The sequence below is a fragment of the Crinia signifera genome, chromosome 6 (assembly GCF_055691185.1).
Source record: "Crinia signifera chromosome 6, ASM5569118v1, whole genome shotgun sequence".
Taxonomy (NCBI): Eukaryota; Metazoa; Chordata; class Amphibia; order Anura; family Myobatrachidae; genus Crinia; species Crinia signifera.
In genome coordinates this window covers 118322400-118348179 of record NC_139222.1, presented here as the reverse complement: position 1 = coordinate 118348179, position 25780 = coordinate 118322400, and the positions used below count along the sequence as shown (strand labels likewise).

General features: G+C 44.0%; 1 protein-coding gene across 1 annotated transcript; it reads right to left on the bottom strand.

The window, feature by feature from the left end:
* Positions 1-3598: 3598 nt before the first annotated feature.
* LOC146008047 (ADP-ribosylation factor 1-like) lies at positions 3599-24228 on the bottom strand. Its single transcript, XM_083146936.1, has 5 exons — positions 24073-24228; positions 11538-11702; positions 11343-11453; positions 8106-8230; positions 3599-6161 (listed from the first exon to the last, which is right to left on the bottom strand). The coding sequence occupies exons 2-5, from the start codon at positions 11683-11685 to the stop codon at positions 6000-6002; spliced, it is 546 nt and encodes a 181-aa protein (XP_083003062.1). The 5' UTR covers positions 11686-11702; positions 24073-24228; the 3' UTR covers positions 3599-5999.
* Positions 24229-25780: the final 1552 nt, after the last annotated feature.

Sequence of the window (25780 nt, the reverse complement as noted above, 5' to 3'; positions counted from 1 at the left end):
AGACGCTTCACACAAAAATTCAACGGCAAGCTGTATATTTTGCACTGTTTTCAACATGTCCGATCTTCTTAGACCGTCCATCATATCTGCTTCCAGTTGCTGGCACCATTCTCGTAATACCCTGGACGTGGTAGCCATAGAGGCCGCAGGCTTCATAGCCGCCCCTAAAGTCAGGTGCTGTTTCCTCAGCCCCAGCTCTACTCTCCTCTCCATAGGATCTTTAAATATGTTTGCGTCCTCGAGAGGCAAGGTCGTCTTTTTTGATATCCTTGCTATCGCTGCGTCGACTTTAGGAACTTCATCCCAAGTGGACGTCTGATCTTTAGGGAATGGATACATTTTCCCTATCTTTGCAGGCACAGTGATCTTCTTATCCGGATGCTTCCATTCATCCGACACCATATCCTTTAATGTCTGAGATAAAAACTTTCCCTTTATCTCGGAACAGAAGCTCTTGGAGTTTCACCTCCTCCTGCGCATCTTCTATATTCAGGGATTTGTGTATCAATGTTAGGAGGTTTTCCACCATATCAGCATTGAAGTCACTTTCCGATTTATCTACCACCGGATCCTCAGCCTCATCTGCTGCTGTATCTGCTATCTCATCTCCAGACTCTGCCGACGCTTCGCTTACTCTGGAGCGACTTCTCTTCCCTGTACTTTTTTCCATATCTTTCTTGGTCACAAACGTGTCGGCAAGAGCCGTCTTCAACATGTCGACCAGTCCCGACATCTGAGATAGGGGTAACTGTGGGGTCTTGCATTTTTCACATACACTCCCCATGTATTTATCCGGCAATGATAAGTTGCACATAAGGCATTTAGCCGTGTGCATTTTCTTGTGCCTGGATTTCTCCCCTTTATCCTTGCTGTTGTCAGATCTGTATAACAACATACAATCATCAGCAGGATTTGTCACACTCGTGATAAAAAAGCAAATACAGTCTACTCCTCGTGGCTTACCCTGACTTCTGACTGATCTGCCTCCTCTCTTCCTCCATGCTTGCACTGACCCTTTAAGGCTGTCTATAAACAACAATAACCTATCAGGGTATTTGTGCAGTATACCACAAAACAACTCCTACATTTAGTAGTGAAGCCAGGTGGCACACTCACCACTTCTTGAATAATACCGCTCTGCAGACCGTGGAGCTGCCCCTCGTTGGTGGTACAGTGTCCCCACACGCTTCCTCCTTTTAAAGAGAAGCGTCTTCCGCGTGCCACAGGCGACCGCGTCATCCGAGGGCGCCAGCGATGCGTCCTGACGTCACCGCGTCAGACGCCGACGCCAGCGCTACCTCGCGTCAGACGCCTGCCGCGTCAGACGCCGCGTCACCTCCTGCGCCCATAAGGACGCGCTGTCCGGCCGCGCCGTGGCCTATTCATCTGCTTGTCACCTGCCGCAGGTGACGACGTCCGCCCGGTCTCACCTGGATTCCGGACAGGAGACCTCCACCTTGCCTCCTAGGACGCCACCGCTTGTTAGCCGCCCAAACCTGAGGACGGCATGCGGCTTCCTGAGGTTTCACCAGCCGCCTGGTTACTTTGTTTCCACCTGGACGCTCAAGACGCCGGTGGAAACCAGATCTACTTCACAGGGTAAGCCACTAGCTAAAAAACCACATGCTACCCTCCTGGGAAAGGAAAAAAAGACAGAGAGAAGGAGGAGGAGCCTTTTATGGAGAAGGGGCGTCTTTTTTTCCTTTCCAAAAGCTACCCAATAGGGGAAGAACCCATAAGTGATGGCTGCCATGGGGGAGGTAGAGGAAAGGGTATTTTCGAACTTGCAAATGAGATAAATGGTTACACCACTTCATAAAAATGATAGGGAAAAAAAACTCACTTTATTGTACAACAAAATGTTTTATTTTGATGAAACGCTTACATTTTTCAATATAAGACATACATCAGCAATTAAATACCTTTTAATAACCCCAAGTACTTACCTTATAACCCCCAACAACGTTTATTATGGCCCTGCCATCTTATTTTCCACTTTATTGGTTTCCTTACTTTTTGCATTCACTTCTCCAAGTTTAATTCTGGTAGAAAAGTCGTAAACATGGGTGCAAGTGCTGCACATTGGTATTTGGCAATGGAACTCAGATTTTTCGGATGTGCTCATTTATAAAATGTATTAAAGTTTCATAAAACAAACTTTTTAAGCAAACCTAAAATTAAAAAAAACAAATACCCCAAGCAGATCTCAAACTTTTTTGCATTTGCAGGAGGAATCAAGCAGCGCAGCAAGGCCTATCATTTTATACACTAGACAAGCTAGTTCATTATATACTTTCTTTCTTGACTAAAGACGGGGAGAGATATGGATATTGGATTCAGCACCACCTCTGAATTTCTATGCTGTATACGGTTTTAATTTATGCCTGGATATAACCAGACAATATGTACTGCAACATGCTCAAGGGAGAATCTGCTCTTTTTATGTTTGCCCATAATTATTTGTAGTCAATGCTGGGACTACATTAGGTTTCTGTAATGCAGGGTGGGGGAGGGTGTCACAGTTTGGTAATCTATATATATATATATATATATATATATATATATATATATATATATATATATATATATATATATATATATATATATATATATATATATATATTTTCTATCTTTTCACCATATTAAGGTTATATGGTGAGGTAGTTTTTGTTTATTTTTAGTTCAGCTGGTGACCAGATGACCAGTACCATTTTCTAAATTTGCCTGCTGCTGCTGCAGTGAGTCACAACCAATCACCTGGACCAGCTAAGTTATTTCTATGGGGAGCTACAAACACAGCTGGGGACAACATGCAACACTCATCTACTACTGTCTTAACGTGCGTACACACGGGCTAAAATCGCTGGCAATATGGTCGCTGAGCGACCAAATTGCCAGCGATTGGAGTGTGCACCGGCGATAAATCGCCAGGTGCGCGCTCCTGGTTTTAGCCCCCTTATGATTGCTGGTCGCAGGAAATTGCTCCTGCGACCAGCTGATTCTCTCTGCGGCTCCCCCGGCAGAGGTTCCCAGTGGCAGAACTCTGGGAGGCAATGGAGTCATCTGCCTCTGGGCTCCTGCTCTCAAGGGGGCACCTCTCTTCCCCTGCAAGTTTAAATCCATTAATTGAAAGACATTGAAATAGCTTCTGTGGCTTAGTTCTGAAATATACAGTGTTCTCTCTCTCTCTCTCTATCTATCATATATATAATATTTCATAAGAGACATATATAATTATATAAGGTTTTGTATGTGTTGGGGGCACCAATATACATCTTGCCTCTGGGCAACTGGGATGAACTTATGCCACTGGAGGTTCCCTTTCATCAGTGACCATCTCTGGTCGCTGATAAGGAGACACTGAGCAATATATCTTCCCCGTGTGTACACAGCTTAAGAGCTGTCAGGAGAGGAGGTGTTAAAGTTGTCAGTATTAAGTATGCAAACATGACACTTCTTTATATTGTGCATGCAGAAGTTTGCTCTAAATAATTTATACAAATGGTACAGTTTACCGTTAAAAGAAAGGGTACTTTCTGAAGGTTTAAGGGGGAAGAGCTTAAACCAAGGTAAAAATTTAAATAAGGCAAAATACAAATTTATTTCAATACAGAACTTTTAATAGAGTATTTCAAACAAAATTACAACATGGTTAGAAAACAAACAAAACTAAAAGAAACTCAATTTCGGTCCAATTGTACATCACATATTTCACACTTTCAATTCCGGTTTTTCTTCATTTTTTGTTTATTTTATACAGGAAAAAAGAAAAAAGAAAATGATAATGATATATAAAAAAAAAAAGTTACTTTAAAGCTCCAATGTTCTATATGCTTGATGATATGAAATCTGCGTCATTTACAGACTGAAGTATATATAGTTATTTAAAAATCAGTAAGAGCTACATCCCAGTCCCCACAAAATAAAACATAAGTCTAAAGATTTTAGATGCAGCTTAATATATAGAAATTTCCAATTTGAACCGTGTGCTGTAAAGTTCAGAAAGCCACATGCGCAATACAGTTACCCGACTCAGCAAAATTAACAAAATGTGGGTTTGTAGATTATAATTTGAGCGAGAGAGAACAAACTAATTGACATAACTCTGGGTTAAGTGTTAAAATGCTGGTGATAAACCCTACTACCAGGGTAAAAACCAAAATGTATAAAGATCGTGTACGACTCCTCCAAATTCGAAAGGAGGAAGATTTTATTTTCTTATTAAATTGAAACATTTTTCCCTGAACAAATATATTTGACATATTTTAACAAAATCATTGATTTCTCAATACTAAAGTATACTGCCATAGATTTGTAAAATTATATATTTAAGGAATCCACCTACATTCGTAATACATCCAGCTGATGCAATGTACAATGTCCTTGCAACCTGGGTATTTTGTACAGCTGCGCCAGTGTCCACAAATCCTGCAAGCAGACTTGCCCAGTAAAGTGTCTTTTACCAGTTTTAACCTTTTAATTTTTACTGTCTGCAAACGAGACAGTGTACTTCCCTTTCATCTGTATACCCCTTGCCTCCCTCTGCTCCTTCACTGTTGAATAACCAGACATTGGGTCTTTCAGATAATTAAGACAAATAGGGCTAGAAATGATGACACAGATGAGTGAGTGAGCATACTTTGAAATTCATAAATTAGAACAATACTACTGTACAAACTTCCTTCAAAGTAAGGAATATCACATTTCAGATACCCCATACCAAAAAAGAACTGAAAAAAAAAAGGAAAGAGAAAAAAAAAACACACAGCAAGGAGTGGGAGCAGACATCTCAGTAGCCTCTATCAGCTAGGTGGATAATGTCATGTTATGTGCACGTTAGTATGGAGGGAACATGTTCCAAATAGAAATGAGCTATTGTCAAAAGGATTCATGCAATGGCTGTATGGTATGTGTGTGTATGCAGGCTGGAAATAATTTGAGGTATTTAGGGAAAAAAAATTTTTTAAAGGAGTTTGCGCCAAGTGTAATTTAAAAATTCACTTTTATTAAGTTACCTGGAATAGTTTGTTGAACATGCATTTTCCACTGTCCTGTAATAACTCTACCTTGTGATACAGATCTAGAAAATAGCCCAGTGTGCGTAAACAAGTCAGGGAATCAAGTTTGTATAGCTGGTAAGATCTAGCAAAGTCACACCACAGCACTAGGTCAATACCCCCTACAGTTGAAGATGAACAAAACTCAAGACCCCCGATGACAAATAAGAAAAAAACAAAATCCTATGGTATTAACATGCTGGCTTCTATTGTCAGAAGTACAATGGTATTATAGATATAGGGAATCTAACTCCACTTGTGTAATAACCTCTAACTGTAATGGCAATAGTGTGTGTGAAGCCTTTCCCAGGTAGCAACATGATAATTGGACCAGATGAGAATACACGGTGCACACAACACAAAATCCCCATGTGCTTCCTACAGCCAGCAAGGGGAGTAGAGGGGAACTTCGAACTTTATATTACCCCAAAATAACTATTACATAAACAGTTCTCTATGGGGGCAAGAGTCTACATATAGGAAAGATTAATGATTTTTTAGTTTAATTCACACATTAAAAAGCCTTATATAACCAGCAGTATTTCCCCACTATGGAAGGTAAGGTCTAGAAATGACTATAGTTTTGATGTAGAAGAAAACGGTTACAGTGCCACACACACTACACAGCCTTTCCTCTGCAGCTATTGTTTGATTAGCCAGAGGGTGGAAAGAGGGGTAAAGCTGTGCACACACTGTTTAATTTGCGGGTAGTGTTTTGTTCAGAGGGTAGTAATACTGCTAAGCATGTATAAGGCACAGTGTGAGATCACTGCTCCCACTCGAACAGGCGTGCAGACACACACGACACTAATGTGTGTAAAAATGACATTCCCGCCTGGGAGGCAGCAGAGGCGCTGGCCAGCTCTGATGCCAAGAAGCTGAACAAGATGGGAGTTGGGTGGAAGTGGGGCAGAGGGAGGGTGGTAATCACTCAGGGAGGGATCACTTTTGATTCTTCAGCTGGTTGGACAGCCAGTCTAAGCCCTCATATAGACCGTCCCCGCTGGTCGCACAGGTTGCCTGGATGTACCAGTTTCTCTGACGTAGAGAATGCAGACCCAATTTGTCGGTGATTTCTGCAGCATTCATTGCGTTGGGAAGGTCCTAGGGATACAATAAATCCTTGTTAAACCAAAGAGTTTAAAAGAGAGAGAAAAAAAAATATATCCATACGTATTACAGAACACTTGAATCTATTTTCCATTAGTTTGGCCACAGGTGTTTTTTAATAGCCCAAATTTAATATGTAAGGCTATCCTATTTCCATAATGCAGTCATGACCATAAGGATTTGGTTAAAAAGACTAGATGGTTCTTATGTGCCATCAAGCTCTATATTTCTGACATACTGGTTTCCCAGTAATCTGAAGGTCTGTACAACAGTCCTACTATACCATATTAACATTTCAGAAACCTTACATATTATAATAATAGAGATTAGAGCCAGCAAACACTTGCTGAGCCTTGGTCTGCAATGTCATGATTACCTTTTATCTGTATAGCAACACAACATAGAAATATCCAGAGAAAGTGTTGTTACTATTTTTGATGTCATACATTTATTGGATCAAACACTTTAGGTGACTAGAATGTTATTTGTTGACTTTAGATTACACAGACAGACAGACTCTGCCCTCACAATATGAATTTAAATTGATTAATGAGAACTCCAACAATTTTTGCTAGTGAGCGACTTGACTAGATCCAACAGCGATTTTGACTAAGCGATTTGTCTATGGGCGATTTTGACTATACTAGAATTAACATGCTTGCTTGGTATTCACTGCAGATTGCCTAGTGAATATAAGCAATTTTGACTAGACAGCCAGATATCTAGTCAAAATATTCTTGCCTGGCAACTCTTTTTTACTAAGCGATATTATAGGGAGATTTGGTACTTCTATGTTAGTTGGGCGCCCACTAAGCTATTTGCTTAGTTTTCCACGTCCGCTCGCCACGCTTCGGACTCGCTGGGCTTGCCACACTATATAGAATCAACTCCATGCCGACATGGATAGTGGGTGTATGAGCGTACTAACTATAGTGGGTGCCCAACTTTACTAACCTACTAAGCAATTTTGACTATATAGTCAAAATTGCTTAGAAGGATCGTTCCGTGTGAACACCCCTATAGTCGGACCACATTCTTTGATATCAGATTTACCTGAAAGGACTGATAAAACAGCGTTATAGTGGGTACACGCAGTGCGATTTTGCTTGGGGTAAAATGGTACACAAAATGCATTCAATTTGACTATATAGTACAGATCTGTACTATATAGCCTTGCCTGACAAGACTATTTTTCAAAACTATTTACACTTCGGAGCATGCATTGGGATCAAATCTGCATCGAATGTAGAAAAACCATTCTATTTAATTTTATTTCTATAAGCGAAATGGAATATAAAAAACAGTGCAAATCTCACTGTATGTACCCTCTATTACAGTATTTAACAAGATGCAGAATATAAATCCCCCTTGCTTGAATTTATCAGCATATACAGACAGCTATGTTATTATCTTACACTTAACATCAGTACTTCCATCAGAAATTGTGAGGCCCGAGTGACAAAATAAGCTGGGCCCCCTTTCCCATTCTTGTATCCCCAAGCTTGCCTGGTGAGTCTGCAGTACTGGCCGCACTACTACCCCCCCCCCCCCCCCCCCCCCCCCACACACACACACACACACACACACACACACACACACACACACACACACACACACCTTTCCCCACCCCGCTTAACATCTATAAGCCTTGTCATGAAAATAAATAAAACTTAACAGGGGGAATGTTGGAGCTTTATTACATGGAGTCAGGTTGAATATAGCCTGTATTTAAGTATCCTAAAGAGACTATACTATAATTTGTATGCCAAACTAGCAGATAAAGGAGTTATATAGTGTAGCTTGGAAATAAAGATTGTACTTCCAAATCCATTGCATTATCTAAACCAATTTAAAGAAACTACCTTTACAGCCAGAACTGCTGTTGTACAAGGATGCCTGTGCTTTGTCCCTAGCACTTCAACCATTTTATATAATTACCTGTTTGTTTGCAAATACTAGAAGTACAGCATCTCGTAATTCGTCTTCTGCCAACATCCTTGTTAACTCCTCTCTAGCTTCATTAGTTCTCTCCCTATCATTGCTGTCTACCACAAAAATGAGACCTGTAAGTGGAGAGAGGTTTAAAATTACTATGGATTGCTCTATAGACTGCAGCTCGTTTCACAGCAAATTACAGCAGGATATGTAGGTCAACCTCAACCTTGAAATCCAATATCCATTTTTAATTAAGGACCTTACATTGCAGGCACCATGCTCTCAGCATTTACTTTGGGCAACCTGTAGCTCAAGCTTTTGTGGAACTACAAAAGTGTTCAATTTGTAAAAATGTATGGTGCACTTCTGTGACATATAGGGGGCGAATCAATTTGGTGCCCTGCTGCTCGGTGTCTACTTGAAAAAGAAGGTGCTTGTTGGAGCAATTTCATTGTTTTTACATTTGGGCGCCTATTAGTATTCACCCTACCATAAAAAGCACCGGGTTCATCATATACAGGCCGAGAAGGGGTGCTGCAAACAATTGAATCTCCCTCTAGGTGTATTTGTAGGTAAATGCATAAGACCAAGGCAAGTTATGTCACAGCAGCTAAATTAACATTTTTTACTCTTTCAATACCTTTACAATATTGATACTACAACTAAAAATGTTCCTCTCAATTGGAGAGAGCTACAGAACAAAGGCTGGGTAATACTGAAGTAGTTTAGAAGTCCTTTTATATTCAGCGATTGTTCAATTACTTAATAGTGAATTGGCATGCATGCATTCCATTTCATTACAATGATAATACTGAAGAAAAAACACAGATGGAGTGGTACAATATGGAATACAATACAGTGAAAAAACAGTATCATAAACCAGCTTTGCTGGACATACAGTGCACAATAAATACAGCAATGAGTTCTAGGGTATGAAGAGAGAAGCATGATAAGATTGCAAATCAGATTTTTACAACATTGGATGTTCTAAAAGCATATTTGAGGGAACACAATAAAAACAAATTACAAGGGGCGTGGCTTGGCTGAGCTCCTGAGTGGTGGTGGGAAGCGTGAGTTCCGCTAAAAATCCTTTATATATATCCTGCTAGCGGCAGATCGGCCACCCTGCTCTAACCTGTGGCTGGTCCTTCCCTGAGGGTGGTGAGCAGCTCGGCATCCGCAGAGAGCGGCTGAAGTAGCAGCGGGGGGGGGGGAGACTTTGGCCTGCTTGAGTCCGGCAGGGACGTGCCCGGGCGCCATCTTGGAGGGAGTTAACTAGTGGTGCACTCCACCGGCGGCCGTCCGACTGCAATCCCCATCTTCCTATATAGTGGTGGGACCTCTGTCGGACTCCTGCTGCAGCGTGCCTCTTCGGTGGGCTGCTACTCGGGGTATATACTGCAGGGCCCTCAGATTCCCTTGCTGTGCAGCCTGTGCCGCGGCCTTCGCTCTGCCTGTGCCCCTTGCCAGTGGTCCTCTGCCTCTACATCTCTCCTGTAGTGGGGGACATATAGTGCTTCTTGCCCTTCGGCAGGCCTGCTGGTCTCCATACCTCTGCAGCGTGTACGCCATCTCTGAGACCTCATGGAGCGCAGCACCACCCGGAGAATTGCAGGGGTCAGCTTGCTTATATAGCCTGAGATCTGTCTCCATCTCCTGCCGGACTGTCTCTATATCTACCTGCGTCGCTTGAGGTATCGTTGTGCTGCACTATTTGTGTAGACTTTTTTTTCCATATTTTATCATATCCTGGTGATTTGGTGTCTCCTGGCTGCTCAATCCTACTTGGTTGATAGCTGATATACATTGGTGGTGTGCTAGCCGCCACAGTGTTATTTCTGACTTTCCTCTGGAGTATCGTCTGAACACCACTATTGTGGCTGATCACTTCCAGATGGTACTCAGGGCGATTGATGCCTCTGCCCAAAGGATCACCGCTAAACTAGGAAATTTGATGGCTATGTTCACAAATTCTGCAAATACGGCTTACACTCTGAGTCTACCAACATCCTGAATCTATCCTGCCTGATCGAGAATTCTCTTGTTATCCCCGATGCTGGTACGACGAATCTTCAGGCTTCATCTCATCAAAGTGTGATATCTCCTACAGCCCCTGTTGCTATTTTGCCTCCTAGACGGTGCCGGCCAGATATTAGTTATGAGTCATTGAAGGAAGAGAATATCCTCCAGGACCCCTTTCCTTCCTACCTCCAGAACTTTTCTATACCTCCTTGGCTTACTGCCACGATCCTGGACTCCTTAATGCAGTATTTCCGATCCCCATATATGTATATAGATTTTTTTGACTGTACATATCATGGTGTATATAAAGGAAGGACTGCTAACCATTGGGCTTTGTTGTGGGGGAGGGCCTGGCCGGACTAATACTTTGGTCTCGTGTTACACACTTATTAATATGCGATGATATTGGTGTATAATGTAATTGTGCTGCAATATTCCACCTATATTTTGCCATTGATGCAGAGTCATTGCCCTAGACAACTCATTTGTCTATTGTGTGTGTGTGTATAGCTTAATTTTTAGCTAATGGCCACTAATCTAATCCCTCTTGAGTTAGTGTAGTTTAATATAGGTTTGGGAAAGGGTGCAGTTTATTGGGATCCAAGTATGCCTAGGGTTGGGTTAGGCCATACAGGGTGGGGGGTTTTGGGGAGGTTTGTGTTGGGAAGTTTGATTTTATTTAACTCTATTTTTATTCTTTTATCCGGCTGATCAAAAACGATTCTGGTATATATCCTTGTTTTTTTTCTTATATCTTTCTCTATAATTGACAAAATATATTTAATAGCAATTGTAATGGTGATATACAATCCTGTCATTTCTATGGCTATTCTCTTAGCATTGGGGGTGGGCTGGGTGACTCCTAGTACAGTGTTACATTTTGTTATCCACCATGCTATCCTAGTTGCCTATGACTGTGTCAAATGTGATACTGGCAATAGGTGTCTGATACTCCCCAAACTTGCTTTAGGAGTTTTGTCTTTTGCTTTTCAAAAATTTCAATAAAAATTACTTAATTTAAAAACAAATTACAAACAATGACCTGAAACTGAAGGTTAAGAAGACCCTGTCCTAATGAACTTACAGTTTAATATTTCTTAATAACCAGATACATAAGATAGATAAACATTATTGTCCTTTTCCTCTGAGAAAACATCTTTAGTAAACAGGTCTCATAGAAATTAAAATGTAATGTGTAGAACCAGAAAATATACATACCCTGAGTGTTCTGGAAATAATGACGCCACAGAGGTCTGATTTTATCCTGACCACCAACGTCCCAGACTGTAAAACTGATATTCTTATATTCTACAGTCTCAACATTAAAACCTGAGAAAAGACAAATGCATTACATTAGGAAGTCTGAGCTGGTACTACTCTCACATGAGCGAAGAAGTGAAATGAGCTATGTACCTATTGTGGGGATGGTGGTCACAATCTCGCCCAACTTCAATTTATACAGGATTGTGGTCTTTCCAGCAGCGTCCAAACCCACCATGAGAATTCTCATCTCCTTTTTTCCAAAGAGACCTTTAAACAGGTTGGCAAAGATGTTCCCCATTGTAGTGTTTGTTTTACCTTTTAGAAAAAAAATAAGGTCACAAAATGGATTTGACTGAAAAGCAAAAAAAAAAAACCTTCAAGGACTAAACTTTATTAGCAGAGTTTAGAAATACCTTATGCTAGCATATACAAATCCATACTGTTCTTCACTATTAACCCAAAATCAGAACAATGTGTAACCTCTCTTCTGGCTCTGATTCTACAAAATAGGTCACCAAGAGATTGTATTTAATAGCGTTCTGAAAAACCTACTCTTTACCACTAACATTCTTATGAGTCACTAGAGTTTTGATGAATAAGACTCCATGGGGTCTATTCAATATGGTAAATCGCGCCAGAGCTATTCTAATCAGTGCGAATGCTAAGTTGGAGAATGACGGTACTCGTGGGTGTTTAGTCGCGAGTACCAGCTTTTTACAATCTGACATGCAGCAATGCTCCTTGCGCCACCCTAGGGCTTAAAAATAACCACTGCCCTAGCTTCGTTGGATTTCTGAGATCAATTAGTCCGAGTTAGCGGCATGCTGATTAGAATAGCTGTGGGAGTTTCCTCCCCGCACCGCATTGAATCGACCCCAATGTGGGCAATTCACCTTTGTTCTTTTAGTTGGGGTGGGAGCATCCATTGGAGCAATTTTATTGTTGGACACATTACTTCTGACGCTCTGGTAAGCACCAATTTTAGCTGTGTAAAGTGGTTAATTCTAACTAAAATACTGCTGCAACAAGAAAAGGTGCCCAAACAATTGAATTGCGCTTATGCAAGAGATAGCCTTGGTTCAAAATTTCTGTGAAAGCATTCTAAGTGCTATTCAATAATGACAGCCACTTTCCCCCATGATAATGCCTAGAAGTAGTTAAGATGCAGCCCCTGGGTTCAATAACAGGCGCAATGCAGCTTGTCACGATGGACTACACCCGACGCTTTACTTTTAGTTGATTTTTGCTCACATATCAGGAAGAAAATGCAGTTTAGATGTCAAGTGAGAGAACGGATATCTAATACCCCTTTCAGACATACGGCAAAATCCTGGGATTTTTCACATGCACAATCCCGGGACTAGGGTATGTCTGAAATCCTCTAAAATCCTGAGTCCTGCGCACCTGCAATGGACCCGGGATTTTTAAAAACCCAGGTTTGAACCGGACTAAAATCCCGGTAGTATGTCTGAAAGGGGTATGAATTGGGTGCCTCCATAGAGGGAGAATAGAATAGGTGGCGAGCGTAGAGCCACCGTGCCCGCAGCGTGGCGAGCCCGCAAGGGGCTTTGGTGCACTTGCCCCGCTGTCTGAATCCGGCCAGTCAGGAACCCGACTGCCGGGACCATATACCGCACCCTCTGAATTTAGGACCATGCCCAAAAGATTATACAAATTATTCGTTTATTCATAAGTATCCTGCTCATTTAGGGAACACCACTACTGGCCCAATTGCCAGTATTGCACAGTGTAGCTATATCCGAGTAGATTATACTCAACATGAAATTCATTTAAGTATTAATTCTCAATATCTATCCAGTATACATCAGTTTACTTTTTGCACAAGTCCACTTTTATAATCGTCTTGCAAGGGACACCATTGTTGGCCAACAAATACAAGTGTCCTTCACCATTATTAGAAATGATGATCTAGTAGAAGAAAAGAACAGTTGCCAAGGCAACTTTAGACAGATGACCTTGCTCGGTGCTGACAAGAACAAAGTGCTAAATGGATCAAAATAATGCAGGTGGGAGAGAAAACTTACCAATGCAAGCGCATAACTATATTTATCAAGCATATAAAAAGATTTTGATAAATTCATTGACAATTCTTGCATCTAAAAGAACAAATGCTCATTTTTAAAAAAATAAACATGACCAATGTCACTTATAAAGACAGTGAAATCACTAGAGATGTTCAAAGTGCCTACTGATAGGATTTTAAATACCTATCGGTAAATATTTTTTTGAGTCCATAAAGGATAGTGGGGTTCACTCAGTATGATGGGTATTGTAGGGGTGTGCATGCCGCACAGCGGTACACTAACCCTGACAGAACTATTTTCTGTAAGCGTGGAACATAGAAGCACCTAATGAGATCAGTATCCGCCCCACACCGCAGGCATGCTGTATGCCCAAATAAAGAAAACTTTTAAAAGAAATTGAAGAAAATCTCTGGAGCTCCAGAGTGTGCATCCTCTCGAGGGCACATTTTTCTAAACTGGGCTGTGGGAGGGAGGAGCCAGCACACCCTGTTGAAGATTTTTATGTGCACTGGCTCCTTTGGACCCATCTATACACCATCGTACTAAGTAAACCATAGTATCCCTTATGGATGATAGAGAAATAGGTTTTAGACTCAACTTCAATAGGCCCTATCCATAGCGCTTTTCAAACAATTGCATTTGCGGGGAAAAAATAAATAAAAAATACTAGCGGATCTCACACACACACACACACACACACACACACACACACACACAGCCAATGAAAATGAGAGACACCTGAAAGGATTATAAACGGGGTTGTCGTTACACGCACAGGAGCAGCTGGGTTTCTGTAAATCCTGGTGCTGGGAGCAGGGGGTCGGTCATGCTCAGAAGGTGTGTATGTGTTTGTGTCCCACCAGTGCAGCATAGAGGAGAGAGGAGGTGTTATCGCTCCCTAGACAATGCACCAATTTTGCATTGATGGTAATTAGCAGATAACTCCGATAAGGCATCACCTGCTTGTATAAAGAACTGAATAGAAAAGGGATTATAACATTGCACTAAAGACTCCAACACCCGTGGACAAACCAGGATCTAAATGTATTAGATATAAAGGATGATATTCAATCCCGCCACTATTTCCGACAGGGGAAATCGCAGCGGGCGCCTATTCAACGCTGTCTTGCCGGACAGCATTGAAGACAGAGATCAACAGAACGGGCCTGACTTTAAAAGCTCTCAGGCCTGTCTTGACAAACCAGATCTAGACAATCTATAGCCTTTAAGCGACCATGCCCCCTTTTTCGCCAATCAGCAGCTGGGACATAGTCCCGCCGATTTGCGGTCAAACAAAACAAAAAAATGGGACAGGGTCCCGGCTGTCGGGACGGATCAACAGTCGTGACCCGTGATTGAATATCGCCATATTCTACTAATACTTTGTGGAAATGGCCCCCATACATTAGGCCAACTTATCCTGCGGAGAATTAGAACCTAATTTCCCTTGAGTTCCACGGCAGCTCAATTACAATTTGACACTGGCAAATCGGACAAGCCCGCTGCCCCTTGGCAGGTAAAATGCATCACCTGTGGTTATTATATACATACATTTTAAGACTTTATAAGCCAAAAAACATTGCCAAGATTTTGCCAGGTACATAGCACTGATGCAATAAATCACACTATCTGATGCAGAGAATTCTACAGTCGCACACTAGATATTGCCGTCCCAAATTCAGCAGAAGATAGACATTAAATTGCTAGTCATTGTTGTGCTCCAAACAAAAGCAGCCACAGGTGAATAAAAAAAATACCCATACCTTTCAAGCAAGGAAGTGTTTGCAAGTAAGGAAGCCAGCAGCAAACAGAACGTTGCAAAACATACGCAGGATAAAAAAGAAACTGGTTCTTAGTGCTTTTATGAAGCATCATCCCCTAAAAACACAATTAAGTGCATCAAAACAAAGGCTGACTTTGTGAAGGCGTAAGACCTGAACACACACTGGTAAGTACTTGGGGGGTTATTCTGGTTGATTCGCAAGGCTGCAAATTCGCAGCCTTGCAAATTCACCAAAACCCGCCCGGCGAATGAACGCCCATGGAACGCCTGGTGTTCCCATATGGTAATGGGGCAGCCCGGCACCCCCCCCTCACACCGTCATGGGTGCACGCACCCGGCAAACCGAGAGTTCGCCGTGGGTGCACGCACCCTACGTCTGCACATGCGCAGAAAGCCCTCTGCGCATGTGCAGATGTGCAACATATTAACCCCCTTAGTGATGTGAATGAGCACAAATAGTCTGGCATTAATGGTCCCTACACACAAGAGCGATTTGACATCATTTTAGTAAATCACTCAGAAAGTGGCTGACCATCGCTGTGTATGTAGGCCACACAGCGATATGTATGCGTGGGACTGCAATACATAACAGCCCTGCTGGTAAATTGAAAGCAATCGCTCGGAAGGCCCTGCACATCTGTGTGGTGGCCTTCCAAGCGATCGCTGAAGGGTCCGGGGGCTCCTGTGACAGAGAAGGGTACCTGGCTGGGCATTGCGGCGGTGACTGAAGGAGGAGGTTGTGGTGCTTGGAGGAAGCAGCAGGCCTTCAGGCAGTTGCAGATGAGCCCCGGAAGTCGCTGCGGGTAGCCCAAGACTCTCTGCCTTCTATGTTGGAGATTAGGGTGCCGGGACTTGCTGCCGAACAGGGAGCCGGGACTCACTTCCGCCAACACTGGGGAGTGGGGAGCCGGGACTCGCTGCCGAGCAGAGAGCCAGTGATTACTAGTGTTCCTGCTAGGCTGTTTTAGCGGGGCGCTGCGCCCTGCCCGATTTTAAAGGGCAAAATGCTCCCTGCCCCTCCCGCTAAAAAAGCCTCACGGGGAAGCCCAGCATCGCCGCAGACGGCGCCCCGCCCCTTTCATGACGTCAGTGGCTGCCCGGGCACCGCCCCTTTCATGACGTCAGTGGGCCCAGCCCCTTTCATGACGTCGGTGGGCCCGCCCTTTCATGACGTCGGCGGGCCGGGCACACCCCTTTCATGACGCCGGCGGCCCGGGCACACCCCCAGCTGTGACGTCGGCGTGCCCGGTCCGCCCCCCTGCGCGCTGTCACTCCTAGAGTGAACACTAGATTACTACTGTTTGGGTAAGTGGAAAAAACTCACTGCCATAAACAGGGATCTGGATGCCGCTTTCCTGCATACTTGCACCAACTCTGTCTCACGCCGTCTCTTGCTGCTGTCTCCGCTGGCTAAAAGAAGAGGACTGTCGTGCAGCAGCAGGACCCAACACAGAGCACACCAGCCCCCTGCCGCCTAGAAGGCTCTGCGATCCCCAGCATCCAGCGGCACCTCTTCTGGAGGCTTGCTGCTTCCTCCTCCTTCAGCCGCACGGCACCGCCGGGACAAATGGATTTTACTGGACAAGAGGATCGACCAGCGGTGGACCTATAGGTAAATATGTAGGGTGTCATTGTAGAGTGTGTGTGTGTGTGTAGACTCCTTCATAGGGGGTCCCCACTCCCCCAGGGTCCCTGCCCGGCCTGACCAGCGGCAGGGATGAATGCCTTGGCCAGGGGAACTAGTGTAAAAAAAAAAAGTTTCCCCTGGCTGTGGCATTACCCGGTTGGCTGTTTGGTCCCGGTGCTGGTTGCCAAAATACAGGGGACCCCTACTCATTTTGTCCCCCGTATTTGGGGAACCAAGACTGGCCCTGGTGCTGGTTTTAGAAATCCGGGGGAACCGGGGGGGGGGGGGGGAAGACACCCCTCTCCGATTTAATTTTAAATTACTGGACAGCATTGCACAGATCCCACTGATCCGTGCAACGCTGCCACTCCATAAGTATTTGGCAGCGTATATATGGCCACTAAATCTTTGTGATGAAGTGCACAGTTTTTACGTCACTTTGTGACAGATTTGAAATCTCCCGTTATGAATCTGACACAAATCGCGCTGTATGTGGCTCATTATCTAAGAGAGTGAAATCTCTCAAGCAGAGTCTCCCGTTATGAATCTCTGGCACAAGTCTCCTGCATATGTAGGGCCCTTAAGTCTGGTATAGCTAATTGAAAAGCACACAACTCTGGCAAACCAACAAGACCAAATCTATATACATCGTGTGAAATAATTACACCCAAAGACGAAAACACCACCACCATACAAACGCGGTCTTAAATTCCGCTATATTCTCACAAGCAGTGTCAGTTTCAATTGGTGCATGACAAACTATACAATAGAATACGGCCTATGGAATAATGTACCTAAAAAGTGTTTTACTAAGTATTGATGATTCATACATGGGGGCTAGCAATGTGAGGAAGATGGAAAGTGTATGTTTGTGTAGGAGGATTTCTACACAACTGAGAAATCTGTGCCCTCAGCAAATAAAGGCTTGAAGCCCACATGATACAGCAAAGAAATGCAGCATTTAGTAGTCTAGTATGGGTGACAAGATGGCAGAAATGTAATAGATTCTTACAGAATTACAGCAGAAACAAATGAGAAACTACCTAGTAACATGTATCCTACGGGACCTACATATTTCATATTGTAAGATTGGTCATTATACACACACACACACCCATATTTCTTCCAAATGGGAACCGCATGGGCAGACATATCGCTGCCTAAAGGCTTATTTATAATCAGTGTCTGAGATCCTGGCACATATGTAGTTGTGAATATTGGTCACTTTAAATAAGCCTGAACAAATCATTCAGGTTGAGCGCCAGACTCTAGCAAGCCACAACAATGGACTGTATTCAAATGCTTTTGCACCGGCAGCCACCAGGTGGCATCCAACGGAGCTGTTCCACTGTGGCTCTGTTAAGACAAGTCCAATACCCCGCCACCCAACCCCCGCCCCGCCTGGGGGTGACATGCGAAATGTGCTAGAAGCCACCCATTAGAGTGCTCCAGCTGGACTTTTCATGGCATGCCCATTCGATTTGTCGGCCTCAGTCGCTATGTGCAGCTAAACCCAACCATAATGACCACAATAAGATAGGAATTTGGTACTCACTGGTAATTCCCTTCTTCAAGAGTTCACAGGGGCCACTGAAGTCTGCATTACATTGGGGGATAGAATGTGTGTTATAGAGGTCAGCACTTAAAATTTTGTTGGCTCCTCCCCTCTACCTCCTCCATAGGGGTGCAAGCAATTTTCAGCTAATTCGGCCCTGCAAAAAGCGCGAGTAAGGCTGAATTCGAATTTTCAGCATTAAAACGGCACCCAAATGGCAACTCGCACCCTTCGGGGGTTAATAGGATCTACCCCATAAGCTTAAACTCAGATTCTGACATGTGGAATATTAAATCTAGTGTTCCTGCTAGCCTTGTTATGCAGGGTGCCGCGCCCTGCCCTTTTTATACTGTACTGGAAGAGCCGTGCCGCTGAGCTGACATACCAGAGACCTAAGCGCTGTCACAGTGCAGCGTAACTGAGCCGACAGCCACTGTAAGCAGAGATCAGCGGCGTGTCAGCTAGCCGGAGGCATCCGGAAGAGCGGACAGCTGCTTAACAGCATTAAGTATTAAGCTGCTGTCACCTCTTCCAGGTGCACTTACATGAGGGAGGAGGTACTTCATGTTCCTGCTAGGCTGTTTTAGCGGGGCACTGTGCCCTGCCAATTTTTTAAAGGGCAAAATGCACCCTGCCCCTCTGGCAGCGCCCCGCTAAAACAGACCGCCTCTGACCCCTCTGGTATGACCTGGGAAACACAGCGCCACTGTAGATAGCGATGCCCGGCGCTTTCCTGGCAGTGTAGAGCCTTCGGGGTGGCCCGGGCACGCCCCTTTTCTGACATCTGCCCCCGTGCAGCGGCTCCCTGCCTGCCCTAGCTTCTAGAAGGAACACTAGTACTTTATACAACGCTGCCTCATTGGATTCAGGTCCCAGCATTGTACTTACACTGAAGTTGTGGGGATGACAGATTCAGGGCCCAGCACTAGTGTACTTACTCAGAAGGAGGACACAGGAAAAGCTTCTGCAGATTCTGGCAGTGTAGCTGAGCCTACCGTATAGCGGTGCCGGACGCTGACTAACTGTGCATATGCAGTGCCACATCAATCATCTGCGCAGCTGGGGCCGCTACTGCAGGCTCAGCTACACTACCAGAATCTGCAGAAGAAGCGGCACCTCCCTCTGTGAAAGTGCACTACAGACCCTGAACACCTTTACCTCTCTGGCTCCTACACTTTCACTTAGCTCAGTTTAAAAAAAAAAAAAAATAATAATAATAATAATAATAATAATAATAATAATGGTCAGGCGGTGGTGTACACTATGGTGGCAAAGTATATTACCTGTATGTGATGTACATGTGCAAATAGCAGTGTCTAGGCCCTTGATGGCTAATCTTAACACTGCAGCTGTTGTTGAACTACACATCCAAGCATGCTCTGCTTCAGTTTTGCTATTTGGCTATGCTAAATCTAGGGGCAATTGCAGCTCCCCTTCCTAAAAGGTAGGAGCAGCCACTGCATAACACTAAATACAGTTAAAACATTCTTTTTATAGGGCAATAGAAAAGAGGTAATATCTCACTGGCTAATCAATAATTACCAATACATTAACTAAAGAGTCAAATTACAACATCCTCAAAATACAAGTTGTAAAACCTGACCAAACTTTTTAGACAACATTTCGAGCACATTAAATCATATAAATATTCACAATGTAATTTCCTACTCAACAGGAATGATGAGACTCCCCACATCAGCCTCCTGGACGCTGCACACTTCCATAGTGAAATGTAAGTGGTATGGGGCATGATTACATAGAAAGTCATGCTCTTGGTTGCTCTTCCTGCTGAATGGTGGAGATTCATGGCAGCACAGATATTGTAATGGTTAGCATTCCTGCGGGTGTGGTATGATTCACCGACAGTCGGGATCCCGACAGTCATTATCCCGACGTCGGGATCCCGACTGCCTGGTCTCAGACAGCGTGAACAGCGCAACAAAGCTCCTTGCGGGCTCACTGCGCTTGCCACGCTGCGGACACTGTGGCGAGCTATGCTCACCACCTATTCTATTCTCCCTCTATGGGGGTCGTGGACCCCCACGAGGGAAAATAGCCGACGGCCGTCGGGAACCCGGCCGTCAGTGTTTTAACAGTCGGTATCCCGACGTCGGGTTAATGACTGTCGGGATCCCGACTGTCGGGACCCGTCCGGCAGCCCATTTCTGCCTCACAGCACTGAGGTCAAGGGTTTAATTCCCACCATGGCCCTAACTGTGTGGAGTTTGTTTATTCTCCCCATGCTTGCACGAGTTTCCTCGGGGGTTCTCTGGTTACCTCCCACAATCCAAAAATATACTGGTAGGTTAATTGGCCCCCAACAAAAATGAACCATAGAATGTGTACAAGTAGATTGTAAGCTCCATTGGGGCAGGGACAGATGTGAAGGTTCAAATATTCTATGTAAAGCGCTGTGAAATGTGTGTGCAATATATAAGTAACTTGTAACAAATAATAAAATGGTGCATGAGGTGGGTGGTTCCACTTTGTGGAGAATCACATCACCATGTACTCCAGACATGACATTTTGACCTTCTTCCAGGATTACCCAAGAGAGTAGGTCAGTGGTTCCCAAACTGTGTCCCTAGGCACCCTGGGGTGTCTCAGGACACTTGCAGGGGTGCCTTGGGTTGGTGGACCAGGATCAACTCATTATGTATGGTCAATGTAACAGGCAAAACCAGTGCTTGTGGCTGCCAATCATAATATATGTGGACAAACAGAAGCAAATCCTGTCCCTCACCAGATAACTGTGACATATAAACACAATGCACTTAATTTTCATTTTTTTCTCTGAATTTCTCGATAAGAAACATTTGGCCTAGGGGTGCCATGAAAATATTTTGATGCTCTAGGGCACCGTGATTCAAAAAAATTTGGGAACCCCTGGAGTAGGCAAAAGTAGGGAAGCATGATTTGCACTACAGAAAGCGACCTAAACAATTCCAGTGCATGGCAGTTTTATGGGATATGTTTTCTTAAGTGTACCACATTGACCAGGGCAGAAAAAGTGGATGTCCCCACAAATACCGGTTTTAGTCTCCAGACTGTACTAGAAACATTATAGAACTTGATTGGTTGCTATGAGTTGAATGTAAAGCTCAACTGAAAAGGCTGATGTTATGTAAGTAAATGTGTTTAAAATAATAGATGAGGAACAGCTCTGCTAGTATTCATAATTTCCCTTCATTACATATGATGCCATTAAAAATCCAGCAACATGGCCCTTGTTAACTATCCGCTCCCTTATCTGTACATGCACAGACAACAGGGGTCATTATTCTTGGCGCTATTCTAATCAGCATGCTGCTAAGTTGGAGAATGCCAGTACTTGTGGGTATTCAGTCACGGGTACTGGCATTTTCAGACTTATGTGCCCCGCGGCAATGCTGTTTGCACTACGCTAAGGCCTAAAACAGCATTGCCGCCCTAGTTTAGCTTGCACCCCAGTACGTGTAGGAGCAGAAATCCACTAGTCGGTGTTTGCATCGCACCGATTAGAATAACACTGCGAGCAGTCTCAAAAGTGCCAGATGAGTGATCACATAATGTATAGAGCTTTAGTCATGGTCTTGTTTTTGCTCATTTACGTATTCTGTGTGACGCTGCCGAACCCTTGTGGTGTCACATAAGCAATAATTAATCTATGAATCTGAAAAATACTGTATTTAGTATTCCCAACAAAAAGGACTATTTTATTATGCTATGCACAGCTGAGCAAGGATTTCCTGCCCAGCTACTAATGGGGACTATGTGGTCAACTATTCTAATTATATTACATTATCTGATGGTATATAGCAGTGATAGCTAACCTCGACACGCCAGCTGTTGTTGAACTACACATCCCAGCATGCCCTTTGGGGCAGTACAGATGGTGTAATGGTTAGCATTACTGCCTCACAGCACTGAGGTCATGGGTTCGATTCCCACCATGGCCCTAACTGTGCGGAGTTTGTATATTCTCCCCGTACTTGCGTGGGTTTCCTCTGGGTACTCCGGTTCCCTCCCACAATCCAAAAATATACTGGCAGGTTAATTGGCTCCCAACAAATTAACCCTAGAATGTCTGTGTGTGCGTGTACGTGGTAGGGAATATAGATTGTAAGCTCCCCTGGGGCAGGGACTGATTTGAATGTTCAAATATTCTCTGTAAAGCGCTGCAGAATATGTGCGCTATATAAGAAACTGTTAATAAATAAAATAATAAATAATGCCCAGCTACAGTTTTACCATTTGCCCATGCTAAACTAATGCAGGGCATACTGGGATATGTCGTTCAACAACAGCTGGAGTAACGAGGTTAGCTATCACCGGTATATAGTCATATTGACAGTTGACATTTCAACATAAATACCATGTCAACATTCTGGTGTCAGCATCTTGAATGATTACCTGCAATGCCACACCCTCTCTCTGCTAGTCACCTAATTCAGGAGTGCTCAAAATAAGGTACTACAATATACAAGAATTAATGTCAACAGAAAGGATGCAAAAGCAATGCTGGGTACACACTAGCCAATTCATTCAATGAGTGAAAGCGATCAAATTCCTGCCATACACCCGGGCAAACAAAATCTAGCATAGACACTAGACAACTATATGTACGCTATATCATTAATGATATTGGCATCATGCATATTGTTGCCTAGTCTGTATTCAGCATTAGACATCAGTGGTTATTTTATAGGTATGGCAGCCAGCATTCTTTTGGGATTTGTCCTGCCCTCAGACTTTATTACATAATATTGTATTACCACAGTATAAAAGCTTAATTATACTAAATTATTATGCAATGCACATGATCAGATTTATGCCATTGTATGCATGATTTGTCCAATAACAGAATTCTCTGTACATTAGGGATAAGCATAATAAACAGAGAAAAGCAACCTGTGCTCATTAAAAGCCTAACAAACTTTAAAAATGTATCATTTGCGATTATATTTTCACTTGCAGATCTACATCTAGCTGCTAGCTATGAGTTACTGTATATTTGTACATTGCTGCTAGTATGTTGCACCTGATCTCCCATCTAAAGTGAGGGGGGAGGTGGGGGTGGTATGGCTGCGTAGAACATCTACACCTGATCAATGTGCTTGGCGTGACCTGAATGTGCCACTTCAAACTTTTCCCGCAGATAAGAACTCCCAATGGAGAAACAATTGAATTGTTCCGAGTAGGTTCTTATCAGAATAAAAAGGTTATACAATTTCAGTGACACACACACACACTCCATGGGCAGGGTGGTGTGCATCAGGATGTCACAACTCAAGGTCTATGGGAATGCCATGATGATTAGCAAGAGAACCGGTCTCCTATTTAATACGATAATGTACTAGACTACGGATATAAAAAGATGTTTTGCAAATACTTATTTATCAGACCACTGTACTTTGGTTAGAGACTTCCTCGTAGGGAGTGGGGGATGGTCAGTACTGACAGGTCAGTAAGGGCCTTTACTTAATCTACAAACTGCGGACACACACACCAAAACCACACACCGGGATTACGAAGAGCAGAGTAAACCAAATTACACTGTGCTGGAGCTACGCATGCACAAAGGTAATACTCAGATGAGCGCTGACAGCAGCCAGGGTGCGTGTGTGACAGGAGCAACATTGTGTCCCCACAGCTAAAAGACATTACAATGCCCAGATTACATGAACCGCGCTCACCACCGTCTTTCTTAATCCGACTTCCTCCTCCCGCCGCCTCGGTCTTTCTGCCGCTACTGCTTCTGCTGCTCGGTCACACGAAATGGCGGCGGTTGCTCACGTCACCGAGGGAAGAGAGCCGGGGGTGCTGCTGCGTGCGCAGGCCTTTGTGTCAACCAATCACAGGACCCTGTTCTCACACAGCTAGGCGTACCCTCATCACATGGGAGAACATTGGCCAATCACCGAGTTGTGCGTCAAACACGTACAGCCGCGGCTGTGAATGCGGAAGCGAGAGTGCGGCCATGTTGCTCCTCACTAAAGGTTGTTTATGAGCAGTCAGCAAATGAGCCCGTCAATGTTTTTTATCACCTCTGACACCGTTACGTATCAGGCATCGATGTGCCCTCTTTAGGGGTCTGTCTCAGTGCGTTTCGTAACGTGAACTAGTGTTAGTGTTAAGCAAACTCCGTACGCTACTTCAGCATCTCCATGGTTACGGAGTTTTTTTTTTTACCGAGGAAGCCGGAGTGGTAAGATGGCAGCCCTCTAGCGTCACTGGGCGGAACGTTTGGACCAATCATATACAATTTCGTCATTAGGGGACCTGGTACCGCCCGATATGGCGACCAATGGGGTTGTGATTCGTTTGATAGACGGTCTGGGCGAGGCTCAACACCAAGAGTATATAAACTGGGAACGGCCCGCTTACTATATTTAACTTGGAGGCTCATTAAACTGAGGCAGGAAGTATGTGACGGTCAGATTGGTACACTCCCGAGTCCCAAGGCATTACGGGACATGTAGTTTCAAATATCAGAGTCCAAAGCAGTGCTATCATGGATACCCTAAAGCTGGAGAGATACGATTGCAAAACTATTTATTGCAAAGACGTGTGCCATGGTAACCAATCAGTTGCAGCCTATCATTTTATAAATTGCACTTGAAGCTCATTATTTGGCATGGAATACTTCAAATACTGGTTCACTTCTCCACTTGTATCACTACCTTTACTTAAAGCAGCTGCCCGCAGCTGGATCCCCTTCGCAAGGAGAGCCTGTAAGACAGGCATGTCCAAAGTCAGGCCCGGGGGCCAATTGCTGCCTGTGCTGTCATTTCAAGCGGCCCGCAGCCTCCAGCTGGAAACGGGCAGAGAAGGGAAGGGGCAGGCAGGGGGACATACAGTCAATGGGGGCAGAGTGGGGGTGTGAGTCATAGGGCGGTATTCAATGAGCCTGATTCGCCATGTTTTTATGGCGAATTTGTGCTGTTTGGCGAATTTCTGACTAAAACGGTGAATCACCCTATTCAATGACCACATGGCAAATACATTTCAAGGTTTTTTTCACCATGATTCACCGAGCAGCAATCGCTATCTTTTTATGGTAAAGTGGAATGTGAACTTTTAAAATAAAGTGTTTTGTTTTTTACATTTGGTGTCAAAAAATCAGGAATTTTATTCTGAGGAGGGGCATGCTATTCGCCGCAGGAGCTCATATTCGCCAGTTAGGGGCAGCGAGCCCCTGACACGTTGAATACCGGAGCCCGCCGGCTCCGGAACGTGGCGAATGTGCAGCGAATCCTAAAAAGGATTCGCTGCACCTCGCAGGTATTCTCATTGAATACCGCCCATACAGTGAAGGAGGGTCAGGCTTGGGGACATACAATGAATGGAGGCACTGATGGACATTAAGAGAAGGGGGGGGGGGGTAGGCTGGGGGACAGAGTG